Source organism: Thamnophis sirtalis, unplaced genomic scaffold, assembly GCF_051295495.1.
Source record: "Thamnophis sirtalis isolate CommonGarterSnake01/CBP01778 unplaced genomic scaffold, rThaSir2_p1.2 scaffold_12, whole genome shotgun sequence".
NCBI classification, from domain to species: Eukaryota; Metazoa; Chordata; class Lepidosauria; order Squamata; family Natricidae; genus Thamnophis; species Thamnophis sirtalis.
In genome coordinates, this window is record NW_028261392.1 from 58,771,588 (window position 1) to 58,798,693 (window position 27,106).

At 43.4% G+C, this 27,106-nt stretch overlaps 1 protein-coding gene across 1 annotated transcript in view; it reads left to right on the forward strand.

Annotated features, from left to right (window-relative positions):
• BRINP2 (BMP/retinoic acid inducible neural specific 2) overlaps nucleotides 1-27,106 on the forward strand; it is a 156,829-nt gene that overhangs the window by 69,132 nt on the left and 60,591 nt on the right. The window contains exon 2 of the mRNA XM_087726799.1: nucleotides 13,956-14,291. Coding sequence (XP_087582925.1) covers nucleotides 14,026-14,291 — 266 coding nt within the window. The 5' untranslated portion in view covers nucleotides 13,956-14,025. The remainder of the gene's footprint in view (nucleotides 1-13,955; nucleotides 14,292-27,106) is intronic.

The window sequence follows — 27,106 nt, forward strand, 5'->3', positions numbered from 1 at the left end:
AAGAGATTTTAAAAAGAGGACAGAAGGATGGGATAAAACGGAGACCACTGCAGTGTCTGTCAAAAACATAAAGACAAAAGCCAGACTGTGTAATCAAAACTTCAGTCTTTTTATGGCGGAAAAAGGATGAGACTACATTCGCATAGTGTGACTACCATATTTGTTTTTGATCCCAATCCCTACAGATGCCCTTGGGGGAATGGTAGCCCTTCAAAGATGTATTGTCTAGCATAGGAAACAATCAGTTCTGAAAATCATTGTCATGTTAGCCCAACAAAATGAATAGATATCCTATTTCCTGGGTTTGTGGAAATACCACCCCCAAGAAAACATAGACTGAGATTTGAAAGAGACACCTATAACAACAGAAAAAGAAAGGGAGGGAAGAAGGAAGGAGAAGGAGAGGAGGAAGGAAGTAGAGAAGGGAAGGAAGAAGGAAGGGAAAGGAGAGGAGGGTGGAAGGGAGAGAAAGAGAAGGAGAGATAGTAGGAAGGGAAGAGGAAGAGTGGAGGAGAGGCAAGGGAAGAAGAAAGAGGTAAGGAGAGGAGGGTGGAAGGGAGAGAAAGAGAAGGAGAGAGGGCAGGAAGGGGAAGAGAGAGGGAAGGAGTAGGGAAGAGGTAAGGGAAGAAGGAAGGGGAAGGAGAGGAGGAAGGAAGGATGTAGAGAAGAAGGGAGGGAGAAAAGAAAGGGAAAATAAGGTGGTGTTACAACAGGTGCTAGGGATGGTAAACAAAGCAACTCAAACTGTACATTATAACTTTTTAAATGGAATAACAAAAGTATAAGAATGGCAAAGAAAAAGAATAACCATGTGAATGTATACCTATAATTGTATATAAGAGAATAAATGATAGTAAGAATATAAAGCATAATATAGGTAAAGAATATTTTATTATAAATAGCTAAGTATAAATAAATATAGAATTGTACATAAAAATGGATAATGAATAAGGGGACCATGAATGCAAGATAGAAACGTATAGAAGGGAAAACACTAACTGTACAGAAACAGATACGGAACTGCTGTATGATATATGATGGAACTTCTTGTTCCTATATTGTTTTAAGTCATGTGTTTGTTCTTGTTGATATGTTTATGTGTTTAAAATATTTTTTTTAAAAAAAACGAATAGATATCCTAGTAGTTAATAGTTAGAAAATACTATCTTTAAGAGGTTGTATAATGTCAACAAAGATTTTTTTAAAAAACAACACCATGGACTTTTGGTGTCATGACCTCCTAGAATTTCAAACAGTATTTGAGTTTTCTCATCAACTTAATGTCACTTAGGAATATGCTTTTAATAACTAAAGTTCAGTTTAGACTTCTTGAGAAATGCAGGACTTTTGGAATATAAGATAAGAAACAAGATTGTCCATGTAGAGAATTCCTTTTAATCTGTGCAGCGTTTCTGAGTAATAAATGATTGGAAAAATAGTTCCTGATTCAGGAACTTCAGAGAACTTATTATTTAGCATATGATGATAACATGACAGAAGAGAAGTAAACTTACATACACAGCCCACATAATTATAAAATAAAACTTATATGGGGCTATGGTAGTGGTCCAGTGGTGGGTTTCAAAAATTGTTCGAAGCTACTCTGTGGGTGTGGCCTCCTTTGTGGGAGTGGCTTGCCACCCATGTGACCGGATGGGAGTGGCTTGCCTCCCATGTGACCGGATATGAAGATGATGACGACACTTGTCAGAACCACCTTAAATTACCTCGCACACAGCACTGGCATGCATAAGAATATGATGTAAACTTGTTTTTTAAAAGGCATCTTTGGTTTGTGTTAAAACAACTTCAACACATGCAATGTTCTGATTGCACCACAAATGCAGTAGTCATCCTTACCTTTCACAGAGGCACTGAGTTTTATAAATAGGAGCATGATAGTGTAGAATAATCATATCCAAGGACCAGTGGTGGGTTTCAAAAAAGTTTGGAACCTCTTCTGTAGGTGTGGCCTGCTTTCCGGGTCCACTGGTGGAACCTCTTCTAACCGGTTCGGTAAATTTGACGAACCGGTTCTACCGAATAGATGCGAACTGGTAGGAACCCACCTCTGATACACAGCCCACATAATTATAAGTAAAACTTATATGGGGCTAGGGCAGTGGCCTCATAACTGGATGTCCAATTCAGCTATCCAGGCAATGATCATCCCTGGTTTTGCTTCATGCAGATCTTCAAGAAACCAGAGAATGCAGATCATGGGCCATCTTGCATAATATGTTTAATACCACAATTGCAACAAGAGGAATCTTTCCATCCCCACTGACGAAGGGCAGAGGCACTTCTTCCAGTATCCCACCTAATTTTGACCAGACAAAACGAGGCAAGTCAAAACCAAATGGTTTGGTAGAAAAATCACTAACGGTCAGACCAGAAGAAGATGCCTGAACTGAAACTATAATAATATAACAAATGATATAATAAGGAACTGATTCCCTTCCTTAGTATAGATGGTAAAAATATGACTGCTTAGAAAGATTTGTTTTTCATTTAATTTTTCCCTCTGCCTTCTTTTACCGTTGCTGACATGGTACCCAGTAAGATAATTAAAACAATTTTTAATTAGAGGCATCCCTTACAATCCTAAGCTTACTGCTTCTTAAAACTGCGTTGATGCAATACCATCTTATGCCAGTTCCCACTGATATGAACAGGTATACGTGCACATTAAAAAGTGATAAATTTTTCTCATAAACCATCGTTGTGCACCTCAGGTTCTATGAAAAAGAAGCTATCGAAATTAAATTCTTCATTAAGCTCCAATATAGTGTTTCCAATATAAGTAGAGCTAAGCAAAAACTCATAGCAATAGGAGTTAGACTTATATACTGCCCCACAGTGTTTTTTTTACAGTACTCTCTGGGTGGTTTACAATGTCAGCATATTGCCCCCAACAATCTGAGCCCTTATTTTAGCAACCTCAGAAGGATGGAAGGCTAAGTCAACCTTAAACTCCTGACAGTGGACAAGAGTTAGCCTGGAATATTGCATTCTAACTACTGTATTTTTCTGAAAATAAGATCCGGTCTTATTTTCTTTTGGGCCCCAAAATAAGCACTAGACTAGACCTCCCACACCGTGACACCTGTCCAGGGCCGGATTTAGATGAAAAGAGGCCCTAGGCTATTCCACTTATGAGGCCCTTTCACCTCCCATTTTTAAGTTTGTAAATTAAATAAGAGACAATAAAATACATCATTACTCTGATATATATCAATATATATCAATATATATAGCTGGCCTCCCGACGGAGGGCGGCTCTGCTCTGCGGCAAAGGCAGCGAGGCCAGCCGCCTCCCCTGCTGCGCTCAGCTGCCAGGCTCGGCCCCCTCACCCTCGCCTGCCTGGCCGCTGGTGGGCTCTGCGTCGACGGGGCGGCTACTGGGAGCGGTCACGCCTCTCGCCCGACCGCCGGTGCTGGGAACATGGGCGGGCTCCCCAACTGCCGCGGCGCTGGAACGATCTTAACCAATACATTTTTATGTTTGTTTATTAGTCATATGCGTAGAATTTCTCCTTATTTTCGGTTCAGTGTTTTAGTGTTCACTGTTTTTAGAATAGTGTAATTTTAATTTTGCTAACAATTTGAATGTAGGCCCCTCTTGATCTTGAGGCCCTAGGCTGAAGCCTAGTTAGTCTATAAGAAAATCCGTCACTGCATCTGTCGCTCTGCTGCTTGACTTTTGCAGTCGCTTGCGGCCAGATGCCACATAGTGCATTGCACTGGTGCCACCGCTCACAGCAGGAGGCTGAATGACACATGATGCCAATGCCACCACTTGCGGAAGGAGGCCGCATGGCACGCGGCGCTGTTGCACACGGGAGCAGTGGCACTGGCACAATGCACCACGTGGCCTGCCACAAAAGGTGGCCCTGGCACAATGAGTCACACAGCCTTCTGCTGCAAGTGGCAGCACTGGCGCAATGTGCCATGTGGTGTCCTGTCGCAAGCAGCAGCACTGGCATGATGCACCATGTGGCATCCAGCCACAAGCAGCTGCAAATGGCTGCAGAAGAAGTCGGGCAGTGGCGCAACAGGTGTCAGGGCATGGGCAGTCCTAAGGTAAGTAGGTATGGGGCACATGGGGCAACTACACCCGCACCCCTGCCCTAGGTTGATTTTTACGTATGCACCTCGTCCCACCTCGAACAACCAGATGGTGGGACGGAGTGGGTTGGGTCTTAATTAGGGCTTATTTTGGGAGTAGATCTTATATTAGGTGCACACAAAACAATCAAGCTAGGCCTTATTTTGGGGATAGGGGTTATTTTTGGGGGAAACACGGTATTACGCCACCAGGGCTCCATATTTCTGCTGCTCTGAATATCTGGAAAGTCCAGAGCATAATCCTGTCAAGAATGTGTCTTGGCAACAAGAATCAATGAAGGAATATAACAAAACCGCGTTCCACAAAAGCGCGCTCGACGAAATCGCGTATGTGACGTCATCACAACGCGACGAAAAAGGTTGAAAAATTGAAATAAAAATTAAATTACAGCAAGCCAATTCACATAAAGGTAAGGGTTAGGTTAAGGGTTAGGGTTAGGGTTAGGTTAAGGGTTAGGGTTAGGGTTAGAGCGTTAGCGTTACGTTTAGCGTTAGGTTAAGGGTTAGCATTAGGTTTTTCGTTACGTTAAGGGTTAGGTTTAGGGTTAGGTTTAGAGTTAGGTTAAGGGTTAGGTTTAGGGTTAGGTTTAGGGTTAGGTTTGGGGGGGTTAGGGTAAGGTTTTAGCTTTATTTTTACATTTTTTGATCTTTTTCGTCGCACTGTGATGACGTCACATACGCGCTTTCGTAGACCGCGATTTTGTTGTCCGCGGTTTTGTGGTGGAACCAACAAAACTCAAAAAATAACAGTTATGAGTAAAATAAGAGGGTTAAGAATGGTGAAATCCGAATGAAGTACAATAGAAGGGGAAATAAAATAAGGTGAGCGGTATCGATTGATGATTGCTATTAGAAAGAACAGGAAGCCCCCGTTCGTATTGTATTGTGTAAATGTGGTATACGTCTAGGTTTTGTGTTTGTGTGTTTTACATGTTTGTTAATAAAAAAATAAAAATAAAAAGAATGTGTCTTGGCCTAACCATGTGACATCCAATCACTGTCTGATCTATTCCAGCTTTAAAAAAAATCTCTTCTGCCTGGCCAAAACTGGGAGAAGATAATATTTTGACTTTAGCTATACCGTATGAAATGTTATTATCTAGTTATCATGAACCACTTAGATTAGACTCCTGTGTTCAAGCAAATTGAACTCATAGCAACTCAGGCTTTAAATATAGGATAGTCCCTGGGTTAAGGATCAGTTAGGTTTCTAACTCTTGTCTTCAAACCAATCCTGTATATAAGTTGGAACCTGTACTTACGGACAGGCTGCCTATTGCTAGGGGTGACAGATGGTGTTCACCTACCATGGGCCAGCAAGCCACTGAGGCCAGGTTGTGCTTTCAGAGAGTACTAAAACGACTGAAAATAGACAGCATATTAAAATACATAGCTCCAACTGTTCCTGAAGGTATTGCACAGCTTCAGCTGTTTGTCAGCTTGGCAAGGGGGAGCATCAGCCTTCATTTTTGGTAATTGGCAGTCCACTTGTATCTAGCGGTTGTTCTTAAGTTGGACACGCTTAACCTGGAGACTGGCTTTATAAGAATCACTGCTTTAATTTGACTCAGATATGTACAGAGCTGGATGGAGAGCACGTTGTTCGCATATTCTTAAAGTGGCTATATTCTGCAGAGCAAAGGCAGAAATACACCATATTATAATAAGTGAGCCTAGTTCAGTGGTGGGTTTCAAACTTTTTTAGAACCTCTTCTGTAGGTGGGGCCTGCTTTGTGGGTGTGGCTTGCCGGCCATGTGACCGAGTGGGAGTGGCTTGCCAGCCATGTGACCGAGTGGGAGTGGCTTGCCAGCCATGTGACTGGGTGGGTGTGGCCAACTTGTAAAATGTGGTGAAACTCACTTAACAATGCTCTTGCTTAATTAATTTAATTAAATTAACCACATTTATATGCCGCCCAATCCCGAAGGACTCCGGGGGGCTTACAAAAATAAAGAGAAAAAAAAGACACATAATGAACACATAACGAAAGAAAACGGTTTAAAATAGCAACACTTCATACATTCATTCTAATTGGGGCTGGACCTCAACAGTGAGGTCAACAGCTCCAGGCCTGCCGGAACAGCCAGGTTTTTACAGCTTTCCTGAAGGCCATGAGATTGGGTATGGTCCGGATCTCTGGGGGTAGCTGATTCCAAAGAGTCAGAGCAGCCACAGAGAAGGCTCTCCTCCGGGGACCCGCCAGCCGACACTGTCTGGCTGACGGCATCTGAAGGAGGCCCAATCTGTGGGATCTTACTGGCCGCTGGGAGGTATGTGGCAGTAGGCGGTCTCGAAGGTACTCTGGCCCTAAGTCATGTAGGGCTTTAAAGGTGATAACCAACACCTTGAATTGCGTCCAGAGACCAATTGGTAGCCAGTGCAGCTTGCGGAGGACAGGTGTAACGTGGGTGTACCTCGGTGCACCCAATATTGCTTGCGTGGCGGCATTCTGGACTAACTGCAGTCTCCGAACGCTTTTCAAGGGTAGCCCCATGGAGAGCGCGTTGCAATAATCCAGCCTTGAGGTGACAAGGGCGTGAGTAACCGTTTGAAGTGCAACCAAAATGTTGGCTCAGAAACTCTGGCATTTGAAGCACGTAAGTCTTAAAGCTGTCAAATTACAAGACTCTTGCACCCCTAACCTTTAGAAAAAAAACCCAGGGGTGTTCAAACTTGACAGCTTTAAGACTTGTGGACTTCAACTCCCAGAATTCCTCCTTTCGCTCTTCATCTTGAGGATGTGCGGACGGGTGGGGGTAGGGAGCTGGAACCAGTTCTAAACAGCACTGTAGATTTGTGGAACGTCTTCTATAGAAGAGGTTAAAACTGGCAGGAACCCATCCCTGATCTAGTTATAACTACAATATGAATAAGTTTGGTAACATCATACTTCCTTTGGAAGAGTATTAAAAAATCAGCATGCTACACTCCTTTTTTAAAAATCTTATAACGCATAGAACATAATACATTGTACACTTCTACCAATCTTGATTACTGGTTTTAAAGAAAGGGGTGAGTCTTTCATGTAGCAGTGAGTAACTTCTTAGAGAATGATATCCCAGTGCCATAGGGAAAATTACTGCCTACACAATTCTGATCTTTGGAGGTATAGAAGTATTCTTGCATCTGAATATCTTTTCCATGATCACCATGGCTGTTGTACTAAGTGCTAATCTGCATTGCATTTCTTCACTGCTAGTTTCTTTATTCTTGATGGTTGTTCTTAAAAGGCAGAAGCTCTCTACCAGATTTCAGTATCTTCCTTGTCAGTGCTAAGGCTGGTTACTGTACTTGTTCTTTTTAGTCTGGATCATCTTTAGTCTCTCTTTTTTTTTGCTCCTTGACTTTCATTCCTTATCTTGCAGTTCGTTTGCATTTACAGCTATCAAACCACCCCACTGCATGAGAGGAAATCATTGAGCCAGTCTAGGAAAGGGGGAGCCCAGGAACAGCAGCTAATGAGAACTCAAGACTGAGAAATGTGGGATGCATGTTCAAGCCCCATCACCACAAATATGGGAATTCAAATCTGCTGATCTCTATATGCCCACTGAAGAAAGCTATCAGTGACAAGAGAAGATGCTTTCAGGACTTTATTCCACATTGTAGGAACCATAGTGCACTATAGTAGAGTTTCTGCCTAGTAGCAGACTGTGGGAAGTTATCACCCAGCAATCTACCAGAAAAATGAAATATCCTAGGAAATATTGAAAAGGCAGAATATTTCTCTAGATGTGAAAAGAAAGAAACATGTTTTAAAAGACAGAATAGCTGCCTGTAGCTTCCTGCCCATCCCCACTTTGTTAATGGGCCATTAAGAAGGCCAAGCTAGTCCACTTTACATAATAAAGACTTCTCCACTTCAGCTACAGGAAAGCATGATAATATTGGCCCCAACTGACCACATGGCATCTGAGAACTCAACCAAACCTGGATTCAAAACACAGCCTAGAGAGTTGCCCCTGCATGGCCCCATGGGAGTCTGACAACCAATCAGAATACATTTCTTACACAGGAACAGGAAACAGAGAGGTGGGACTGAACAGGTTATAAAAAGCCTAGCAAGCCCCTCCCTCGGCCCTTCACTTCTTCTCCACCAACATTGAAGCATGTGATCACCTTTTCTGTTCAGGGCTCAAGCCATGTGGCCCTGTCCAACAATAAACCATCTTTCCAAGCAGCCTCCATGTCTCCAGTGTCTTTTTCCCCACTTGGAGCTGAACCCAGAAGGACATTTCTTTCATCAAGACAAAGCGCAGGCCTAGCTTAATACCTTTGCCTTCTGACCCTCTCTAGTTGTTAGATACCTTCTCCAACTCCAGGGACCTCACTTCTGAATCCAGGACAGATCTTCTTGCCAAAACTCTCTCTCACAGGCTTATCAGCTAACCAGGAAAAGTGTTGTATGGATTAATAGGTCTCTGACACCCTTCATCTCAACATCTCTGGGACAAAGTTCCTCACTACTGTGTTTCTAGGAAGCAGGTCAGCAAGCTTCTCTTCCCTTCCCCTCAGCTGAAGCTTCATAGTTCATCCCAAGCCCCAGCAGGTCATCAGTGAAAGCAATATGATGCTCCTGCAGCCTTCTATATCTTGCAATTTTCAGAATTCTAAACCTGGCATGACTTGTGGAATTATTTAAGAGGCATCAGATTGGGGAAATGTGTTCTGGAGTGAGAGAAAGGGGAGGCAACCTTATAATTCTTTGCCAGGGAAGAAATAAGCCCATGAATGTTTTATGGAATTTATTGGATAGCTTCAGAGAGGAGTGGGCTGGGAGATAAAAATAGAAACTTGTGCTTTGAGTACAAAAATGAATCCTTCCTAGATTTGGGAATGAAGATCTGAGCAACTAGCTTTTCAAATACAGTATTGCCCTGAGGGAATGTTGACCTAGGAAACAAAACTGCCATTATTTAAATCTTTCAAGTAATTTACCTACTTATTTTAGTTCTTAATTTGGAAGCATGTGGTTACATTTTTAGGAATTTGTTTATGCTGCGTTTGTGTTGCCTGCCTTGGATTTAATTTATTTTGGCTGTTTAGGTGGCTTGGCAAAAAGCACTGCCCATTTTGACAAATTATTCCCACTCTTGTCATTCAGCATTTCATTTACTCAGCAACAGATACTTACAAATGAAATAGGACGTGTATAATGCTGAAACTGAGTTGACAAATATTTTATTTTAAAATTTTTGGAGAGGAACAAGGGACAGGGCAGATAATATCCTTTCTGAATCAATGGGATATATTTCAATGGCAGACAGCAGGTAGGAATACAGAAGATGGTCCATTTAAGATGACATAACCTAGGATGGGAAATGAAATATTACATAAATTTAGGGGAGATATGCAATATGAATAAGGTGACTTTTTTTTTCAAATATACTTTTTTATTTTCCATTTTCATAACATACAATCACATGTATACTATTACATAGCCAGTATCCTATTGTATTAAGTAGTAATTACATCAGTTCCTCTTGTCATCAATGCCCAGAAAGATAAAGACCCATTATTAGCTCTTCTGCTCTCCATACCCCTCTTTCTTCTACCTCTCTCCTACCTCCTTTCTTCCCTCCATCATCCTTTCCTACTCTACTTCCCCTTCCTTTCTCCTTCTCCTCTCTCTCCATTCCACTCCTCCTTATCCTCCTCATCTTCCCCCCTTACCCTCTCTCCTATCCCTCTCTTCCTATCTTTCTTCTCTCCTCTATTTCCCACTCTTCCTCTCATTGGTGTATTTCCGCTTCTGAGCAAACTCCAATCTATGTTGATGGTATTTATGCTTCCATATCAATATACTTAACGTATCCTAGTTTTAAAGAAAAAAAAATAAGGTGACCTTTTTGAGTGATAAATCGGAAAGCTGAGCATTCCAGGTGATTTCAGTCCTTGACTTACAATTGCAATTGAGCCCAAAATTTCTGTTGCTAAGTTAGACAGTTGTTAAATTACTTTTGCTCCATTTTATGATCTTTCTTGCCACATTTACTAAGTGAATCACTGCAGTTGTTAAGTTGTTAACACAGTTGTTAAACGAATCTGGCTTCTCCATTGCCTTTGCTTGTCAAAAGGTTGTAAAAGGGGGTCACCTGACCCCACTGACACTGCAACCATCATAAATATGAGTCCATTGCCAAGCTTCCAAATTTTGATCAATGACCATGTCGTAATCGTGAAAAATGATCATAAGTAACTTTTTTTTAGTACCGTTGTAACTTCGAATGGCCATTAAATGAACTGTTCTAAGTTGAAGACTTCTTGTGTATTTCTTCTTAACCCCAGTATCTATAATATGCTTATGATAACGACATACCTTTTAGGTCAACTATAAGTGTAACAGTAATTTCAACTGTTCAAGCAGCTACTGCAACATGTGGCTTGGTCAACTGACATTCAGAAGTGATGGCATATTCATACTCACTCTCTATCTCCCATATATCTATATAGCACACACAGGAAGTGGGGAATAGGTGATTGCCTACATACTGACTTCTGCTGGTATGCTCACAAGTCTGATTCCAGTTTTTGTATGTTTAACTGAAATGTACTGGTAGTCCTCGATTTACAGTAGTTCATTTAGTAACCTGTTGTGGCCCAGCAGGAGCCGTTGGAGCTGCCACCAGACTCCGACAGCAAGGGGCCCTATGAGTCGGCTTTGGAGGATGTGGAGGACCCTGGACGGGGTTCCGACTCCGAGCAGGGCGCAGAGAGGCTGGTTGGCCACCAGGAGGTGCCTGAGCCTTGGATCAGTGGGGAGGAGACAAGGGAGTGTGATCCAGAGGTCAGCAGTGAGTTGTTCCTGGATGCCTGGCACCGGAGATCTAATAGGTGTAAGGAACAATTACGCAGTTACAGGAGGTAATTACACTCAGCTGGTGGTACTTAGGCTCCTCTCCAGACTATAAAAGGAATGCTTGTGCACGCGCCCCTTTTGCAGAAGTCAACGCATTAACTGATGTTGGAGAACAGTGTTGTGAACTTGGCAGGCTGGTTTGCTGCCAAGGACTTGTCTGTCTGTTAATAAATTCCATAAAGTATCTTTGGCTCGGAGTGTTTTGGTGTGGGACGAGGGGGCTCAGAACAGTGACCATTCAAAGTTACAATGGTACTGAAAAACAGACTTATGACCATTTTCCACAGTTACGACTTTTGAAGCATCCCCATGATCATTTGATCAAAATTCAAATGCTTGATAACTGGGTCATACTTATGAACAGTGCTGTGTCCCAATGCCATGTGACACCTTTTGTGAATTTCTGACAAGCAAAGTCAATGGGAAAATCAGATTCACTTAACAACCAGATTCACTAACTTCAATTTCAATTTTCAATTTAATAAAATTTGTATGCCGCCCACTCCCTTGGGACTCTGTGCGGCTTACAGGCAAGAACTTTTAAAAATATAAGATAAAAGATACAATTATTAAAATTACACATCATACATTCTATCTGAATGGGGCTGGATATTGATCAACAGCCCCAGGCCTGCCGGAACAGCCAGGTCTTGGTGGCTTTACGAAAGGCCGGGAGAGTGGTGAGGGTCCGGATCTCTATGGGTAGATCGTTCCACAGGGCCGGAGCAGCTACAGAGAAGGCCCTCCCCCGGGGAGCCGCCAGCCGGCATTGTCCGGTTGACGGCACCCAGAGGAAGCCCAACTGTGCGATCTTATTGGTCATTGGGAGGTTGTTGGGAGGTAACTTATCAACTGCAGTGATTCACACAACAACTGTGACAAGAAAGTCCTTAAAATGGGGCAAAACTCACTTAACAAAAGTTAAGTGAGTTTAACAACATAAATTTTGTGCTCAATTGTGGTCGTAAGTCAAGGACTAACTGTACTATATGTTGCAGAAGAAAATTGTAACACAATTCTACATATTCACTGCAGCTTTCTTTCAATACCTCAGTTGTAATAGTAATAATAATGTAATAATGTAATAATGTAATAAAACTTGAGAGACCGCCTGCTGCCAATTACCTCCCATAGACCCGTTAGATCGCACAGGGTCGGCCTCCTCCGGGTTCCGTCTACCAGCCAATGCCATCTGGCTACCACCCGGGGGAGGGCCTTCTCTGTAACAGCTCCGGCCCTTTAGAATGAACTCCCCCGTGGAGATTCGGACCCTCACCCCTCTCCAGGCCTTCCGGAAAGCTGTCAAAACCTGGCTGTGCCGGCAGGCCTGGGGTTGATGAGTTCCCCTCCCCTCTCAACTTGTGTGGCTGTATGACTCTTGTGTATTTTAATTACGTGTATTGTGTTTGTATCCCCTTTTCCCCTTTTGAGTCCCTCCTGGAGAAGGGCGGCATACAAATAAACTAAATCTTAAATATTAATAATAATTGATACATTCCAGGTCACTGCCGTTTGCCATGCCTTCTATGCTTGAACCCCAGACTGATCAGAAAAAAGCAACTTCAACAGTAATACATTTATAATGTGTGGGGAAGAAATCATTAATTCAAAAAAGCATGCCATACAAAAGGGACAGACCTTGGAATAAGCTGAAAGTTGCAAACCTGTTAATTACTTGCTTTGCTACACATTGTTAGCATGAGCCTCAAATGTCAATGTCTTGGAATGTTTCAGTTGGAAAGCATGTTCAGAAACACATCTACACCAGAGGTGGGGTGGCCATTTTTCTACTGCTGGTTTGGGCGTGCACCTGCGCGCAATGCTTCTGGGCACGTGGGTGGAGCCTCCTGCCACCGCTACTACCAGTTCGCCCAATCTGGCAGCAACCCACCTCTGGTCTACACCGGGGCCTTGAGGCCATTAGAGACTGGATGAGGGCTAACAAGCTTGTGCTCAACCCGGATAAGACCGAGTGGCTGTTGTGTTTCCCTCCCACTAACTTGGTTAGTGTTCCATCTCTCAGGCTGGGGGGTCAAACATTACACCCCTCAGACAGGGTTCGCAACCTGGGAGTCGTCCTGGACCCACATCTGACTTTTGACCATCACTTATCAGCTGTGACCAAGGGGGCATTTGCACAGGTTCGCCTGGTGAGCCAGTTGCGACCCTACCTGAACCGGGAGGCTCTCACAACAGTCACTCATGCCCTTGTGACCTCTAGGCTGGAGTACTGCAATGTGCTGTACATGGGGCTGCCCTTGAAGAGTATTCGGTGACTTCAGCTAGTCCAGAATGCGGCCGCGCGAGCGATCGTGGGTGCACCTCGGTTCGCCCACATAACACCTATCCTCCGTGAGCTGCGCTGGCTACCTGTCGATCTCCAGGTGCGCTTCAAGGTGCTACTTACCACCCATAAAGCCCTTCATGGTAGTGGATCTGGATACTTGAGAGACCGCCTTCTGCCAATTACCTCCTCGCGACCCATTAGATCACATAGATTAGGCCTCCTCCAAGTTCCATCTGCCAGTCAGTGTCGACTGGCAACTACGCGGAGGAGAGCCTTCTCGGTAGTAGCTCCGACCCTTTGGAACGATCTCCCCGTAGAGATTCGTACCCTCACCACCCTCCAGACCTTCCGCACAGCCCTTAAGAACTGGCTATCCCGTCAGGCCTGGGGTTAAAGAATGTAACTCATCCCCACCCGAATGGTATGAATGTTGTGTTTTACTTTTAATTATGTATTGCTTTTATGTGCTATTGTTTGTATCCCCCTCCCCATGAGTTGTGAGCCGCCCTGAGTCCCCTCAGGGAAAAGGGTGGCCTATAAATAAATTTTCAAATACTCAAATACTCAAATACACTTCAAGTGTTTGGTTTGATGAACCAGAGATGTGCAGGTATATCCACTGTATTTCTCAGTGCTTCGTGTATCATTCATTTCCTTATCCTTGTTCCTTCTTAATGCAGGAAATCCTGAAGGAGTACCGAGAAGGAAAGAGTGGTGAGAGAATGAAGAAGCCAACCGAGCAGGAGAAGCATGAGGTGGCAGCGCGGCACTCGGTTTAATGGTCTCCGGCGGATGGTCCCATGGTTGTCATCAGTCTTGGTCCTGATTCTGGGTTTCTGGGGCCCGGCTACAGCTGTTGCAACACCACATGAACAGCATGCCTCAACTGCTTTCTCCAGCCAAGTACCACTGGATTGGTTGCTTACGGATCGAGGACCATTCCACCGAGCCCCAGACTACGTTGACTTTATAGAGCGCTATCGGCAGGGTTTCACCACTAGATACAGGATCTACCGGTAAGCCATACAGATGAAACTCCGAGGTGGCGCAGTGGTTAGGGTGCAGTACTGCAGCCACTTCAGCTGACTGCTAGTTCTGTAGCTTGGTGGTTCAAATCTCACCGGCTCAGGGTTGACTCAGACTTCCATCCTTCCGAGGTGGGTAAAATGAGGACCCAGATTGTGGGGACAATATGCCGACTCTATAAACTGCTTAGAGAGGGCTGAAAGCCCTATAAAGCGGTATATAAGTCTAACTGCTATTACTATTGCTAAACTCAATTTTGCACAAATTGTAACACTTTCTAATATTCTTTATGTCAAACTTTCATGGAATAGTGATATAAAACAGTAGAGAATATAGTTTAATGTTCTGTATTCTGCATTGGCGTATGCCAGGTCTTTATATCTATAAGGGCCTATAGCAGGGCTGGATTTAGATGAAAAGAGGCCCTAGGCTATTCCACTTATGAGGCCCTTTCACCTCCCATTTTTAAGTTTGTAAATTGAATGAGAGACAATAAAATACATCGTTACTGTGATATATATCAATATATATCAATATATATAGCTGGCCTCCCGACGGAGGGCGGCTCTGCTCTGCGGCAAAGGCAGTGAGGCCAGCCGCCTCCCCTGCTGCGCTCAGCTGCCTGGCTCGGCCCCCTCGCCCTCACCTGCCTGGCCGCTGGTGGGCTCCGCGTCGACGGGGCGGCTACTGGGAGCGGCCGTGCCTTTCGCCCGACCGCCGGTGCCGGGAACGTGGGCGGGCTCCCCAACTGCCGCGGCGCTGGAACAATCTTAACCAATACATTTTTATCTTTGTTTATTAGTCATATGCGTAGAATTTCTCCTTATTTTAGGTTCAGTGTTTTAGTGTTCACTGTTTTTAGAATAGTGTAATTTTAATTTTGCTAACAATTTGACTGTAGGCCCCTCTTGATCTTGAGGCCCTAGGCTGAAGCCTAGTTAGCCTATAGGAAAATCCGGCCCTGCCACCCGCTTATGTGCTGCCCTGGGTTATCAAAAGTTTGCTCCACTCTCTAGTAAATTGATACATAAGTGGAGCTAAACTACAGATAGAGAAAAGTGACTGACAGTTCTCCTTTCCTTCATGTTTTTCTAAAATTCCTCTTTCCCTCTTCCTCAAGCTGAGATTCGGGATACTAATAATGAGTAGAGCATGTTGTTTTGCTCTGAGGATTTATTTAAGGGGAGGCAATATGAACTGCGCTGAATGTGTTTGAGAGGCAGAGAGACATATCATCTTTCAGCTTGAAAACATAATAGATACTACGGATGATGTTTATAGCCACGATATGCATAATGTTTATGGAAAGAAAGGTTGACTACTTGCAATTAAATCCAGTGTTAGAGAATGATCAATAATATTTTTCCTTGTGTATAAAACAGTTAAATACAAGGCTACAGAATGGGCCTGGTAAATGTTATCTCCCAGTGGCCCTGGTGTAGCAGCTGATGAAGAACTATAGGTCAGCTTCAGAGCACAGGAGATATGATTCAGTACATGTTATTACCAATTAGGAAGAAAGATGAAGAAAATCTATACTGCATTATAACCCTGGAGAGTTACTAGGATAGCTTTATAGTGGATCAGACAAATAGATAATCCATATCTACAAGCCATGGAAGCTACTGTATGTATGAGAACTACCATATTCAAAACAAAATATCTTTGTGTGTCAATTGTTTCCATTGTCCTCTTAGTCTGATTCCCTGTTAGCATTTGATTGGCCGTTTTGGGAACATAACCCTAATCAGATCAAACTTTTGGTTTTCCAAGTAGTTTAATATTTTTATGACAGCAACTGCCTGTCAGAATAAACAACAGTTGGAGCAGTGTCCTGGCGTGTGTGTGTGTGTGTGTGTGTGTGTGTGTGTGTGTGTGTGATGGGTTTTAAAAATTGTTCAAACCTACTCTGTGGGTGTGGCCTCCTTTGTGGGAGTGGCTTGCCGCCCATGTGATCGGATGGGAGTGGCTTGCCGCCCATGTGACTGGATATGAAGATGCCAACGACACTTGTCAGAACCACCTTAAATTACCTCACACACAGCACTGGCATGCATAAGAATAGGATGCAAACTTGTTTTTTTAAAAGGCATCTTTGGTTTGCGTTAAAACAACTTCAACACACGCAATGTTCTGATTGTACCACAAACGCAGTAGTCATCCTTACCTTTCACAGAGGCACTGAGTTTTATAAATAGGAGCATGATAGTGTAGAAGAATCATATCCAAGGACCAGTGGTGGGTTTCAAAAAATTTTGGAAGCTCTTCTGTAGGTGTGGCCTGCTTTCCGGGTCCACTGGTGGAACCTCTTCTAACCGGTTCGGTAGATTTGACGAACCGGTTCTACCAAATAGGTACAAACAGCCACCTCTGGTGTATGTGTGTTTGTAAAGCTGTAAGCAGAACCAATGTCAACATTGCCAGAATCCTGTATCATGCCTTGAGAAAGTGGATTACCTATATAAGAAACTTTCCAGTTTATTTTGTTTATAGCTGATTTCTTGTAAACATAGAGACAAAATTCCAATCTAAAAGATACAACATGGCTATAATAGGTTACTTGAGAGTGGAACAGAGAGAAAGAGAGAAACTGAAGCAAAAAAAATAGCAGTAGCAATAGCAGTTAGACTTATATACCGCTTCATAGGGCTTTCAGCCCTCTCTAAGCGGTTTACAGAGTCAGCATATTGCCCCCAACAGTCTGGGTGCTCATTTTACCCACCTCGGAAGGATGGAAGGCTGAGTCAACCAAAAAACCCCTCCCCTTGTTTTATTTGCAATAATTGTACGCCACTCATTTCTAAAGGCTCTGAGTGGCTAACAATCTGAAACATCATTGAAAAAGTTTTTAAAACCTGAAGTTTTATAAGCTCTCATAAAAAATTGTTTTCGGATTTCTTTTTCAACACCTATGTCTTTGGAGCGTTACCAAGCGTTTCTGTGACGATAGAGATCTTGCTCTTGTTTGCAATGAGAGAAGAACTACTAATAGGTTTTCCTAGAACTGAGCTGTGTCATTTCAAAGATCAATTACGTGGTTTATTCCAATGCTTGTCAGGGAGAGGAAAGTTTTGTTCAGAAACTGAGATTTCTGCTGTTACTTGGGACAAAACGTTTGCTTCCCTCTATCCATGATGGTGAACCTATGACACGAGTGCCAGATGTGGTACACAGAACCCTCTCTGTGGGCATGTGTGCCATCGCCAGCTGCTCTTCTGGTTTTCAGTGTACATATGGGCACCAGCTAGCTGGTCTTTGTGGGTGTTTGGGGGCTATTTTCAGGCTGTTTTTTAAGCTGTTTTCAGGCCATTTTCCAGGCTGTTTGGGGGGCATTTTTGGCCTGAAAACAGCCCCAAAACCCGGTCTGAAGAGTGCCGGGCAGCTGGTCCTCAGGTTTACAATGCTCTGCTGCACATGCATGCATGCACATCAGTGGTGAGTTTCAAAAATTGTTCGAACCTACTTTGTGGGTGTGGCCTCCTTTGTGGGAGTGGCTTGCTGCCCATGTGACCGGATGGGAGTGGCTTGCCGCCCATGTGACCGGATATGAAGATGCCGACGACACTTGTCAGAACCACCTTAAATTACCTCACAGCACAGCACTGGCATGCATAAGAATATGATGTAAACTTGTTTTTTAAAAGGCATCTTTGGTTTGCGTTAAAACAACTTCAACACACGCAAAGTTCTGATTGCACCACAAACGCAGTAGTCATCCTTACCTTTCACAGAGGCACTGAGTTTTATAAATATGAGCATGATAGTGTAGAATAATCATATCCAAGGACCAGTGGTGGGTTTCAAAAAATTGTGGAACCTCTTCTGTAGGTGTGGCCTGCTTTCTGGGTCCACTGGTGGAACCTCTTCTAACCGGTTCGGTAGATTTGACGAACCAGTTCTACTGAATAGGTGCAAACTGGTAGGAACCCACCTCTGATGCACATTCCAGTTTGGGCCCTCGGTGCTGAAAAAATTCTCCATCACTGCCCTATATAATCCCATTCTCTCTATTGTGCACTCCAGTGGTGGGTTTCAAATTTTTTTAGAACCTCTTCTGTAGGTGTAGCCTGCTTTGTGGGAGTGGCTTGCTGGCCATTTGACCAGGTGGGAGTGGCTTGGCAGTCATGTGACTGGGTGGGCGTGACCAACATAAAATGAGGTGAAATTCACTTAACAACGCTCTTGCTTAGCAACCAAAATGTTGGCTCAGAAACTCTGACATTGAAGCATGCAAGTCTTAAAGCTATCAAGTTACAAGACCCTTGCACCTCTAACCCTTTAGAAATAAAATCCCCAGGGTGTTCAAATGTGACAGCTTTAAGACTTGTGGACTTCAACTCCCAGAATTCCTCCTCTTTCTTTTCATCTTGATGATGTGCGGACGGGCCGGGGGGGGGGGGGAGGGAGCTGGAACCGGTTCTAAACGGCACTGTAGATTTGTGGAACCTCTTCTATAGAAGAGGTTAGAATTGGCAGTAACCCATCCCTGGTGCACTCCCTATTGGTTAATTATCACACTATTCCCATGGACTCCTATTTGCAAATTATTACATTAATCCACCAATTATAATAAGGGAAAATCCAGATAGTGACTTAGTACTATTTGAGTTAGAGAAGGCAAATGCTGAGCCCATAGTTTGGCCTGCCTTTCACCAGACGCTGCTGGAAGCTACTGTTGGAAGAAATATCCATCTGGTCCAGTCCCAAGCCAGGAGAAAGGCACTGGAAATAAAATGGAGGCAGGAGGCTGATTGGAAAGAAAGATTCCCTTTATTGATGAAGCAGAACTACCAACCACCTGCGATTCTGAGACAGCTGGCAAAATGAAGTTTAGAGTGGGTGGGTTTTATATCGTCTGGGGTCATGACTGGCTCTATAGGCAAAAGCGGAAATGCAAATCCTAGGTGTTTGAGCTAATCTTGTCAATCTTTGGCTTGCCTAATTGTGTTGCTTTTCTGGAGTTTCTTTCTGACCCAGTCTTTCTGAATCGATTACCAAATCTGCATTTCTAAAAGCTGGCAGGGACACCGGGGCTGGTTTCTGCTTCCCTTAAAGATTTTTCTCCATTTCTCCCTTGGGGAAATATTCTATCCTGCCTTTTTAATATCCCCCAAAATATTTCATTCTTCTGGGGGAGGGGCTTCCCACACTACCTGTAAAGAGCTGTGGCTTCTTTATTTAATCAGGAGGCTACACAAAAACACCATTGCCCAAATTAGACATGAGAATGCCAGACAGTTTAGTGTGAATATCCCAATCAGCAAAGAGATGAAACAGGGCTATATTTTGTTTTCCCCACTATCTTTGTTTAATATCCATTTGAAATTGTAGCAGCCATAACTGAAAGAGAATTTTAACACACATACAAACTCAAAGACACGTTTTGTATCATTGACAAAGAAGCAATATTTTCACTTTCTCAGATCAATCGAAGGAGAGGTCTTTGGGGCTTGGTGACCCATCCTAAAGCAGAAAGGCTACAACAGTTTACTTCGAAATGAAAATTATGGTATTTTCAAGGGTACCGGAGTGCCATAAATTCCACTGACAGAGTGATAACAAAAGGCACACTTCTGCCTTTAAATAGTGGAGTGTTGTATTCCAGGGCTCTATATTTAAGTTGTCTCTGAAAAAGGGAATAGTGCTGCCAAGGCAATATTGAGCCTTTGTTAGATGCCATCTGGTTCCCTTGTATCTGTTTAAAGCTGAACTTTGTGTTACAGATGCTTTATCACTCACCGTTTGCAAATATAACACCCTTAAACTCCTAGAGACTGTTTGGTGATAGTTTTTGCACGTTCTCTTTCCAGCAATCCTATATTGTGCCTCAAGTGATCCATGCTGAATCAGGAATGGTTCCTTTTTAGGGTCTCCACCCCAGTGGTGGGATTCAGCCAGTTCGCACCTATCCGGGAGAACCGGTTCTTAACTTTCTAAGAGATTCAGAGAACCGGTTGTTGGAAGAAATCTTCTTTTGTTTTTTCCCACTTTACAGGGCTAATCCTGTAAGGAAGGCAGGAAGGAAACATTCTGGAGTTGTTTCTAGCTTAATTTTTATTGCCCTGCTTACAGAAACTGCCTCTCCAGTTAACCTGATTACATTTTAATAGCTAAGGCAAAGGGCTCATTGACCTGAGTAATGTTGAGTTGGCCACGCCCACACCAGAGGTGGGTTCCTACCAGTTCGCACCTATTCGGTAGAACAGGTTCGTCAAATCTACCGAACCGGTTAGAAGAGGTTCCACCAGTGGACCTGGAAAGCAGGCCACACCTACAGAAGAGGTTCCAAAATTTTTTGAAACCCACCACTGGTCCTTGGATATGATTATTCTACACTATCATGCTCATATTTATAAAACTCAGTGCCTCTGTGAAAGGTAAGGATGACTACTGCGTTTGTGGTGCAATCAGAACATTGCGTGTGTTGAAGTTGTTTTAACGCAAACCAAAGATGCCTTTTACAAAACAAGTTTACATCATATTCTTATGCATGCCAGTGCTGTGTGTGAGGTAATTTAAGGTGGTTCTGAGAAGTGTCGTCGGCGTCTTCATATTTTTTTAGTATTTTATTATTTTATTAGGATTTATAGGCCGCCCTTTTCCCTGAGGGGACTCAGGGCGGCTTACAATCATTAGGGAGGGGGTGCAATTCAAAATAAACAATATGTGAGCAAAATAAAATAATAAAAACACAACTTGCATTCAACATTCAACACTCGGGTGGGGCAAATTAGAGGCTTATCCCCAGGCCTGTTGGGATAGCCAGGTCTTGAGGGCTGCGCGGAAGGCCTGGACGGTAGTGAGGGTGCGTATCTCGATGGGGAGGTCGTTCCACAGGGTCGGAGCTGCAACAGAAAAGGCTCTCCTCCGTGTAGTCGCCAGTCGACATTGACTGGCGGATGGAATTCGGAGGAGGCCCAGTCTGTGCGATCTTATCGGTCGGAGGGAGGTAATCGGCAGAAGGCGGTCTCTCAAGTAATATCCGGTCACATGGGCGGCAAGCCACTCCCATCCGGTCACATGGGTGGCAAGCCACTCCCACAAAGGAGGCCACACCCACAGAGTAGGTTCGAACAATTTTTGAAACCCACCACTGGGCCACACAGTCACATCACCGCTAAGCCCCATCTACCCACCTCGTCTTTAGGACAGAGAACCAGTTGTTAAACTATTTGAAACCCACCACTGCTCCACCCCATCCCCCAGTCACCCCAATTTGCTTCCTGTATTAAAGTTCTTTAGCAGCAATTGTTCATTATTATTTCATTCTGACAATTCTTCCTGATAAAAAGTCATGAGCAACCTACATTTCTGCTGCCTTTACGTCTAGAGATAGAGAGAGAATAGAAATCCACCAGTGACTTTTTGATGCAAATGCATTTGGGGGCTACTGGCAGGTTCTGGATTGGAGCCTGCTTGTATCATAGATATTTTGCCTGGTTTGCTTCAACATCTGCCCTACAGCAATATTGGAGGGTAGTTACAGCACAATCCCTTTTAGTTGAGAGTTGTCTCTATGACTCAAATGAGCTTGAAACCCTTGTCCACATTTTCTTCCACCATGTCACTTTACAGATCTTTGCACAACTGCATAGTGGTTATCCTTTTAATGCTCTTTTCCACAAAAAAAAAAATCTTACTTTGAGGAATATTTATTTATTCATCCATTCGTTACATTTTGATATCTCCTATCTCACCTAAGTAACTCTAGGCAACATACAATGAAAACATGTCTGAAAAAATATATATATAAAAATAAGAACAAAGTGAAAAACAGAATTCAACGATAAGGTCACAGTTTTAATAGTTAAAACGTTTAAAAAGTGGAGAGAACACACTCATTACATCAACCATCCCCAGGGATGCCTAACACTCTGACCCACATGCCAATTGGCAGAACCAGGTCTTAATACTCTTTCTGAAGGCCAGAAAAGTGGTGATCTGCCTCTCCTTTGGGGTGGGGGAGATAATGTTTCAAAGAGTGGGGGGGAATGGCAGAAAAGGCTCTCTTCCTGGATCCTGCCAGGCAAATTTATTTAAGGATCCACAACATGCAATCCAAGTACTGACTGGGGAGGACAGGATGAAAAATCCCATTTGAAGGATCAGAATTCAACTGTTATGAATAGTGTAAGGTGACCAGATTTTAACATTGGTAAAGCGGGACACCATTGACGGGGGTGGGGGATGGAGGTGGGGGGTTCTTCATTAAAAATTTGGTCTATATGGATTCTCTCCTCTCCTCCCAGTACAGACCCCACTGAAAGTGCTTTAATCAGTGGGGTGCATGCCAGGAGGAGAGGAGAGATTCCTCCCAGCACGCACCCCACTGATTAAAATGCTTTCTTTCACCCGCCTGAGCTCTGCTGTGGGTGAAAGAAAGCACTTTAATCAATGGGGTGCCAGGGGAGAGGACTGCGTCGTGCATTCTTTTCAAATATCGGGACTTTTTAAAAACGCTGTGGGACGCGGGACAAATTGTTAAAAATCGGGGTTGTCCTGCCAAAAGCAGGACGTCTGGTCACCTTAGAATAGTGGCTAAATTTTTGTTAGTTACTGTCTCAATGAGAAGGAAAATACTGTTTTGACCCTGATATTTTATTATAAATTCTCTTTTACTCTCTAGTTTTATCCACTTTTTTGTTTTTAGGTTTTCAAATATATTTTTTATCTCTCTATCACATGTGCATTTTATTTTACTTTGTGACTTTTAATTTGCTTTTCTGTTTGCTGGTCACAGACTGTATTTGTTACTAAGCAGAAAATCATTTTTTTTTTCTCTTTCATCACAGCCATTATCATTACCCCTACTTGGGGACACTTCTACAAGTTTTTTTAAAAAAATGCACAATAGTGCTGGTGTCCTGGCAATGTACAGACAGGAATGAGAAGAAGAATCTGGCAACATAATCTATAAAGGGACTAAACAGTGTTAGTCTGTGACAATCAAAATTGATTGATTGATTGATTATGAGGTTGTAATATGAAACAATGTGAAAGCAATCTTGCTGGATCACACAAAAAATTATCTAATCTGCAAAACTAACATGTGATACAAATGAATATGGTTGGAGTTTATGAAAGACGTTTCATATACAGTCTTATTATTTTATGGCAATGCATATTCAAGATTTATTGGCGCTATACATATGTTGCAAATCTGTACATTCCATATGTCTATAATGCATAAAGCTGTGTTGAAGGTATTTGCATCTGTGCAATTCAGCCCATTCAGAAACAATTTTCCATAGGCTGATCTACAAATTAAGATTATAAAATAAAAATAAGCTCGTTTTTATAGAATCTTCTCAGGACTAAAACTCCATTCACAAAGATTAGATATATTATTCAGCAATATTTGTGGATAAAGTATGGATCATCTCTTGGGGCAGGTGGGGTTAAAGTTAGTATGTTTGAAAATTTTCCTGGGCTTTTAAATATGCAGGCAGGGAGGATAACCGCTTTAACAAGAATTTTAAAAGTAGCAGCTAAGAAGTTGCGACATACAGAGCTCTGTATTACTCACTAATCAGTGGTGGGTTTCAAAAAAAATTCGAACCTACTCTGTGGGAGTGGCTTGCTGGCCATGTGACCTGGTGGGAGTGGCTTGCTGGTCATGTGTTTTCTTTCTTTCTCTGTCTCTCTGTCTCTGTCTCTCTCTCTCTCTCTCTCTTTCCTTCCTTTTGTCTCTCTGTCCCTTTTTCCTTTTTTTCTTTCATCTCTTTCACTTTTTCTTTCTTTTTTTCTTTCTTTCTTTCTTTCTTCCTTTCTTTTTCTTTCTCTCTCTCTGTGAGTCTGTGTGTGTGTGTGTGTGCGTGCGTGTGTGTGTGAGTGGTGGGTTTCCAAAATTTTTGGGACCTCTTCTGTAGGTGTGGCCTGCTTTCTGGTGGAACCTCTTCGAACCGGTTTGGTAGATTTGACGAACCCGTTCTACCGAACTGGTGAAAACTGGTAGGAACCCACCTCTGTCACTCATGGTATAGAAAGCTGATGTTCCTGAGGAATTAAAGCCTTTTCAACCCTAAATGGTATCTTTTAGAAAGCCAGAGCCAATAAAAAAATAAAGATTACAAGGGGGAAAAAATAATGTACTATTCTTTGAAGGCAGTTAAAATGATTGCTCTGGGCATTTGGAAAAACTGGGTGCTATCTGCCACGAATAGCTAATTATGTGTTTGACTGTCATGGCTTCACTAAGGAAAAAAGATGGCAGAAAAAATATGGTCCTTAGAATGGAAAGTAAAAAAAAAAAGTTGTGCTTAATTAGGCACAATAAAATGTTTTCATTGTAGGAAGTTTTCCAAAATCAATCCTTTTCCATTTAAAAAGTAACAATACCTTCTGGCACAAGCTTATCAAATGCATGAAGCGTTAACCTGAATTACAGGTATATATAGAGAGATGGTTGCTATTGTAAGCTTCGAGGGAAACTGTAAATTTTGAAGGCAGCTGCTAATGCTCAGGATTATGGTGGGGATTACACCATTTAGTCCACTGGGGTATGGCACTCTCTTTGTCTGCGTCTTTAGGTTTGAAAATTGGTTTTTAAAGCAAAGAAAATTTTAGCAGTAAATAAATAGACAATTGGTTGAACTGGCTTAGACTCAGTACAGTAGTTTGCCTGGAAATGGCATAGAAAGGGTTAGATTATATCTGCTGTGTCATACTATATCCAAATAGAAACACTGGCTGCCTAGTTCACAAGGCTGTTATTAATCTTGTTATCCATCCTGAGATGGTTGCTTTGAAGTTTCAGCCATTTCCTCCAGGCCAAATATTGCTGCCTCTTGCTGTGCAAAGTTTGGATGTCAGTGATTGTGAGCAGGAGTGGTAAAAACAACAATCAAGATGGTGGTTGAATTAAAGTTTAAAGTTTAATAACATTTATATGCCGCCCAATCCCATAGGACTCCGGGCGGCTTGTGTTTTTCCCTCCCAATAATTGGCCATGTATTCCAACTCTCAGGCTGGGGGGTGAAATTATACGCCCCTCAGACAGGGTGCGCAATTTGGGGGTCCTCCTGGATCCACAGCTGACTTTAGATCATCATTTGTCAGCTGTGACAAGGGGGGCATTTGCCCAGGTCCACCTGGTGCACCAATTGTGTCCCTACCTGAACCGGGAGGCTCTCACAACAGTCACTCACTCCCTTGTGACCTCAAGACTGGACTACTGCAATGCGCTCTACATGGGGCAGCCCTTGAAGAGTGTTCAGAGACTTCAGCTTGTCCAGAATGCGGCCGCGTGAGCGATTGTGGGTGCACCTCGGTACACCCACGTTACATCTATCCTCCGCGAGCTGCACTGGCTGCATATTGGTCTCCGGATACGCTTCAACGTGCTAGTCGTCACTTATAAAGCCCTACATGGTATTGGACCTGGGTACTTGAGAGACCACCTCCTGCCAATTACCTCCCAAAGACCTATTAGATCCCACAGACTAGGCCTCCTCCGAATTCCATCTGCTGGCTAATGCCGATTGTCGACCACGGAGGAAGGCCTTCTCTGTGGCTGCTCCGGCCCTCCAGCCCCTTCGGGAATAGGGCAGCATACAAGTTGAATAAAACCTAACCCTAAACCTAATACAAAATAAATAAAAAAAGAATAGAGGGAAAGAAAAGATAGATTTAAAAAACACACCATGCACTCCATTCTAAGTGGGGCTGGACCGTATTTTGGGGTCAACAGCCCCAGGCCTGCCGGAACAGCCAGGTTTTAGTGGCTTTCCGGAAGGCCGAGAGAGTGGGAAGGGTCCGGATCTCTGCGGGTAGATTATTCCACAGGGCCGGGGCAGCTACAGAGAAAGCCCTCCCCTGAGTAGTCGCCAACCGGCATTGCCCGGTCGACGGTACCCGAAGGAGGCCCAGCCTGTGAGATCTTATAGGTCGTTGGGAGGTATGTGGCAGGAGGCGGTCCTGCAGATATTGTCACGACCACCATCGCAACAGATACCCCTCATGCAATTTTTACCTCAAGGCTGGGTGTGGTTTATCCTCTGGTTAGGCAGCCATAGTACTTATAGTGAAGGTTTAAGGAGTAGGGCTACATCACTTTCACCTCTTATACCTGGCCTAAAATAATTGGTGGAATTCAGGTGTGGTGGAATACTGCTGGTATAGTCAGTTTCTGGGCATAGAAAATGGAGTGAGGATGGGGAGAAGAGAGAATCACCTTGCAACCAGTTTGGAGTGGGAATTGTTCCAGGTTGGATCTCACATGAGTGGAGAGGAGTTAGTGATATGCTTACTTCCCCCGCTAGTGTACCCTGCATATCTGAGGTGGAGAAAATGCTGTTGTCTCGTACAAGCCAGGATTCCCAGTTCAGATGTCATGAGGAGAACTCCTTTTCCTAGTTCAATATGAAGTGAATGTGAGCGAGGTGTGTTCACCATCACATCGCTTTTTTTTTTTTAAATAAACACTGCCATCCTGTTCTTCTGTGCTGGGCTCTGCTTCTTTCCCACAATGTAAGACTGAAGCAGTGATGGGTTTCAATTTTTTTTTGAACCTACTCTGTGGGTGTGGCCTCCTTTGTGGGAGTGACTTGCTGGCCATGTGACCTGGTGGGAGTGGCTTGCCGGCCATGTGTTCTCTCTCTCTCTCTCTCTCTCTCTCTCTCTCTCTCTCTCTCTCTCTCTCTCCTTCCTTTTGTCTCTCTGTCCTTTTTTCTTTCATTTCTCTCTCTTTTTCTTTCTTATTTCTTTCTTTCTTCCTTTCTTTCTCTGTCTGTCTGTCTGTCTGTCTGTCTGTCTGTGTGTCTTTGCCTCTCTCTCTCTCCCTCCCTCCCTCCCTCCCTCCCTTTGT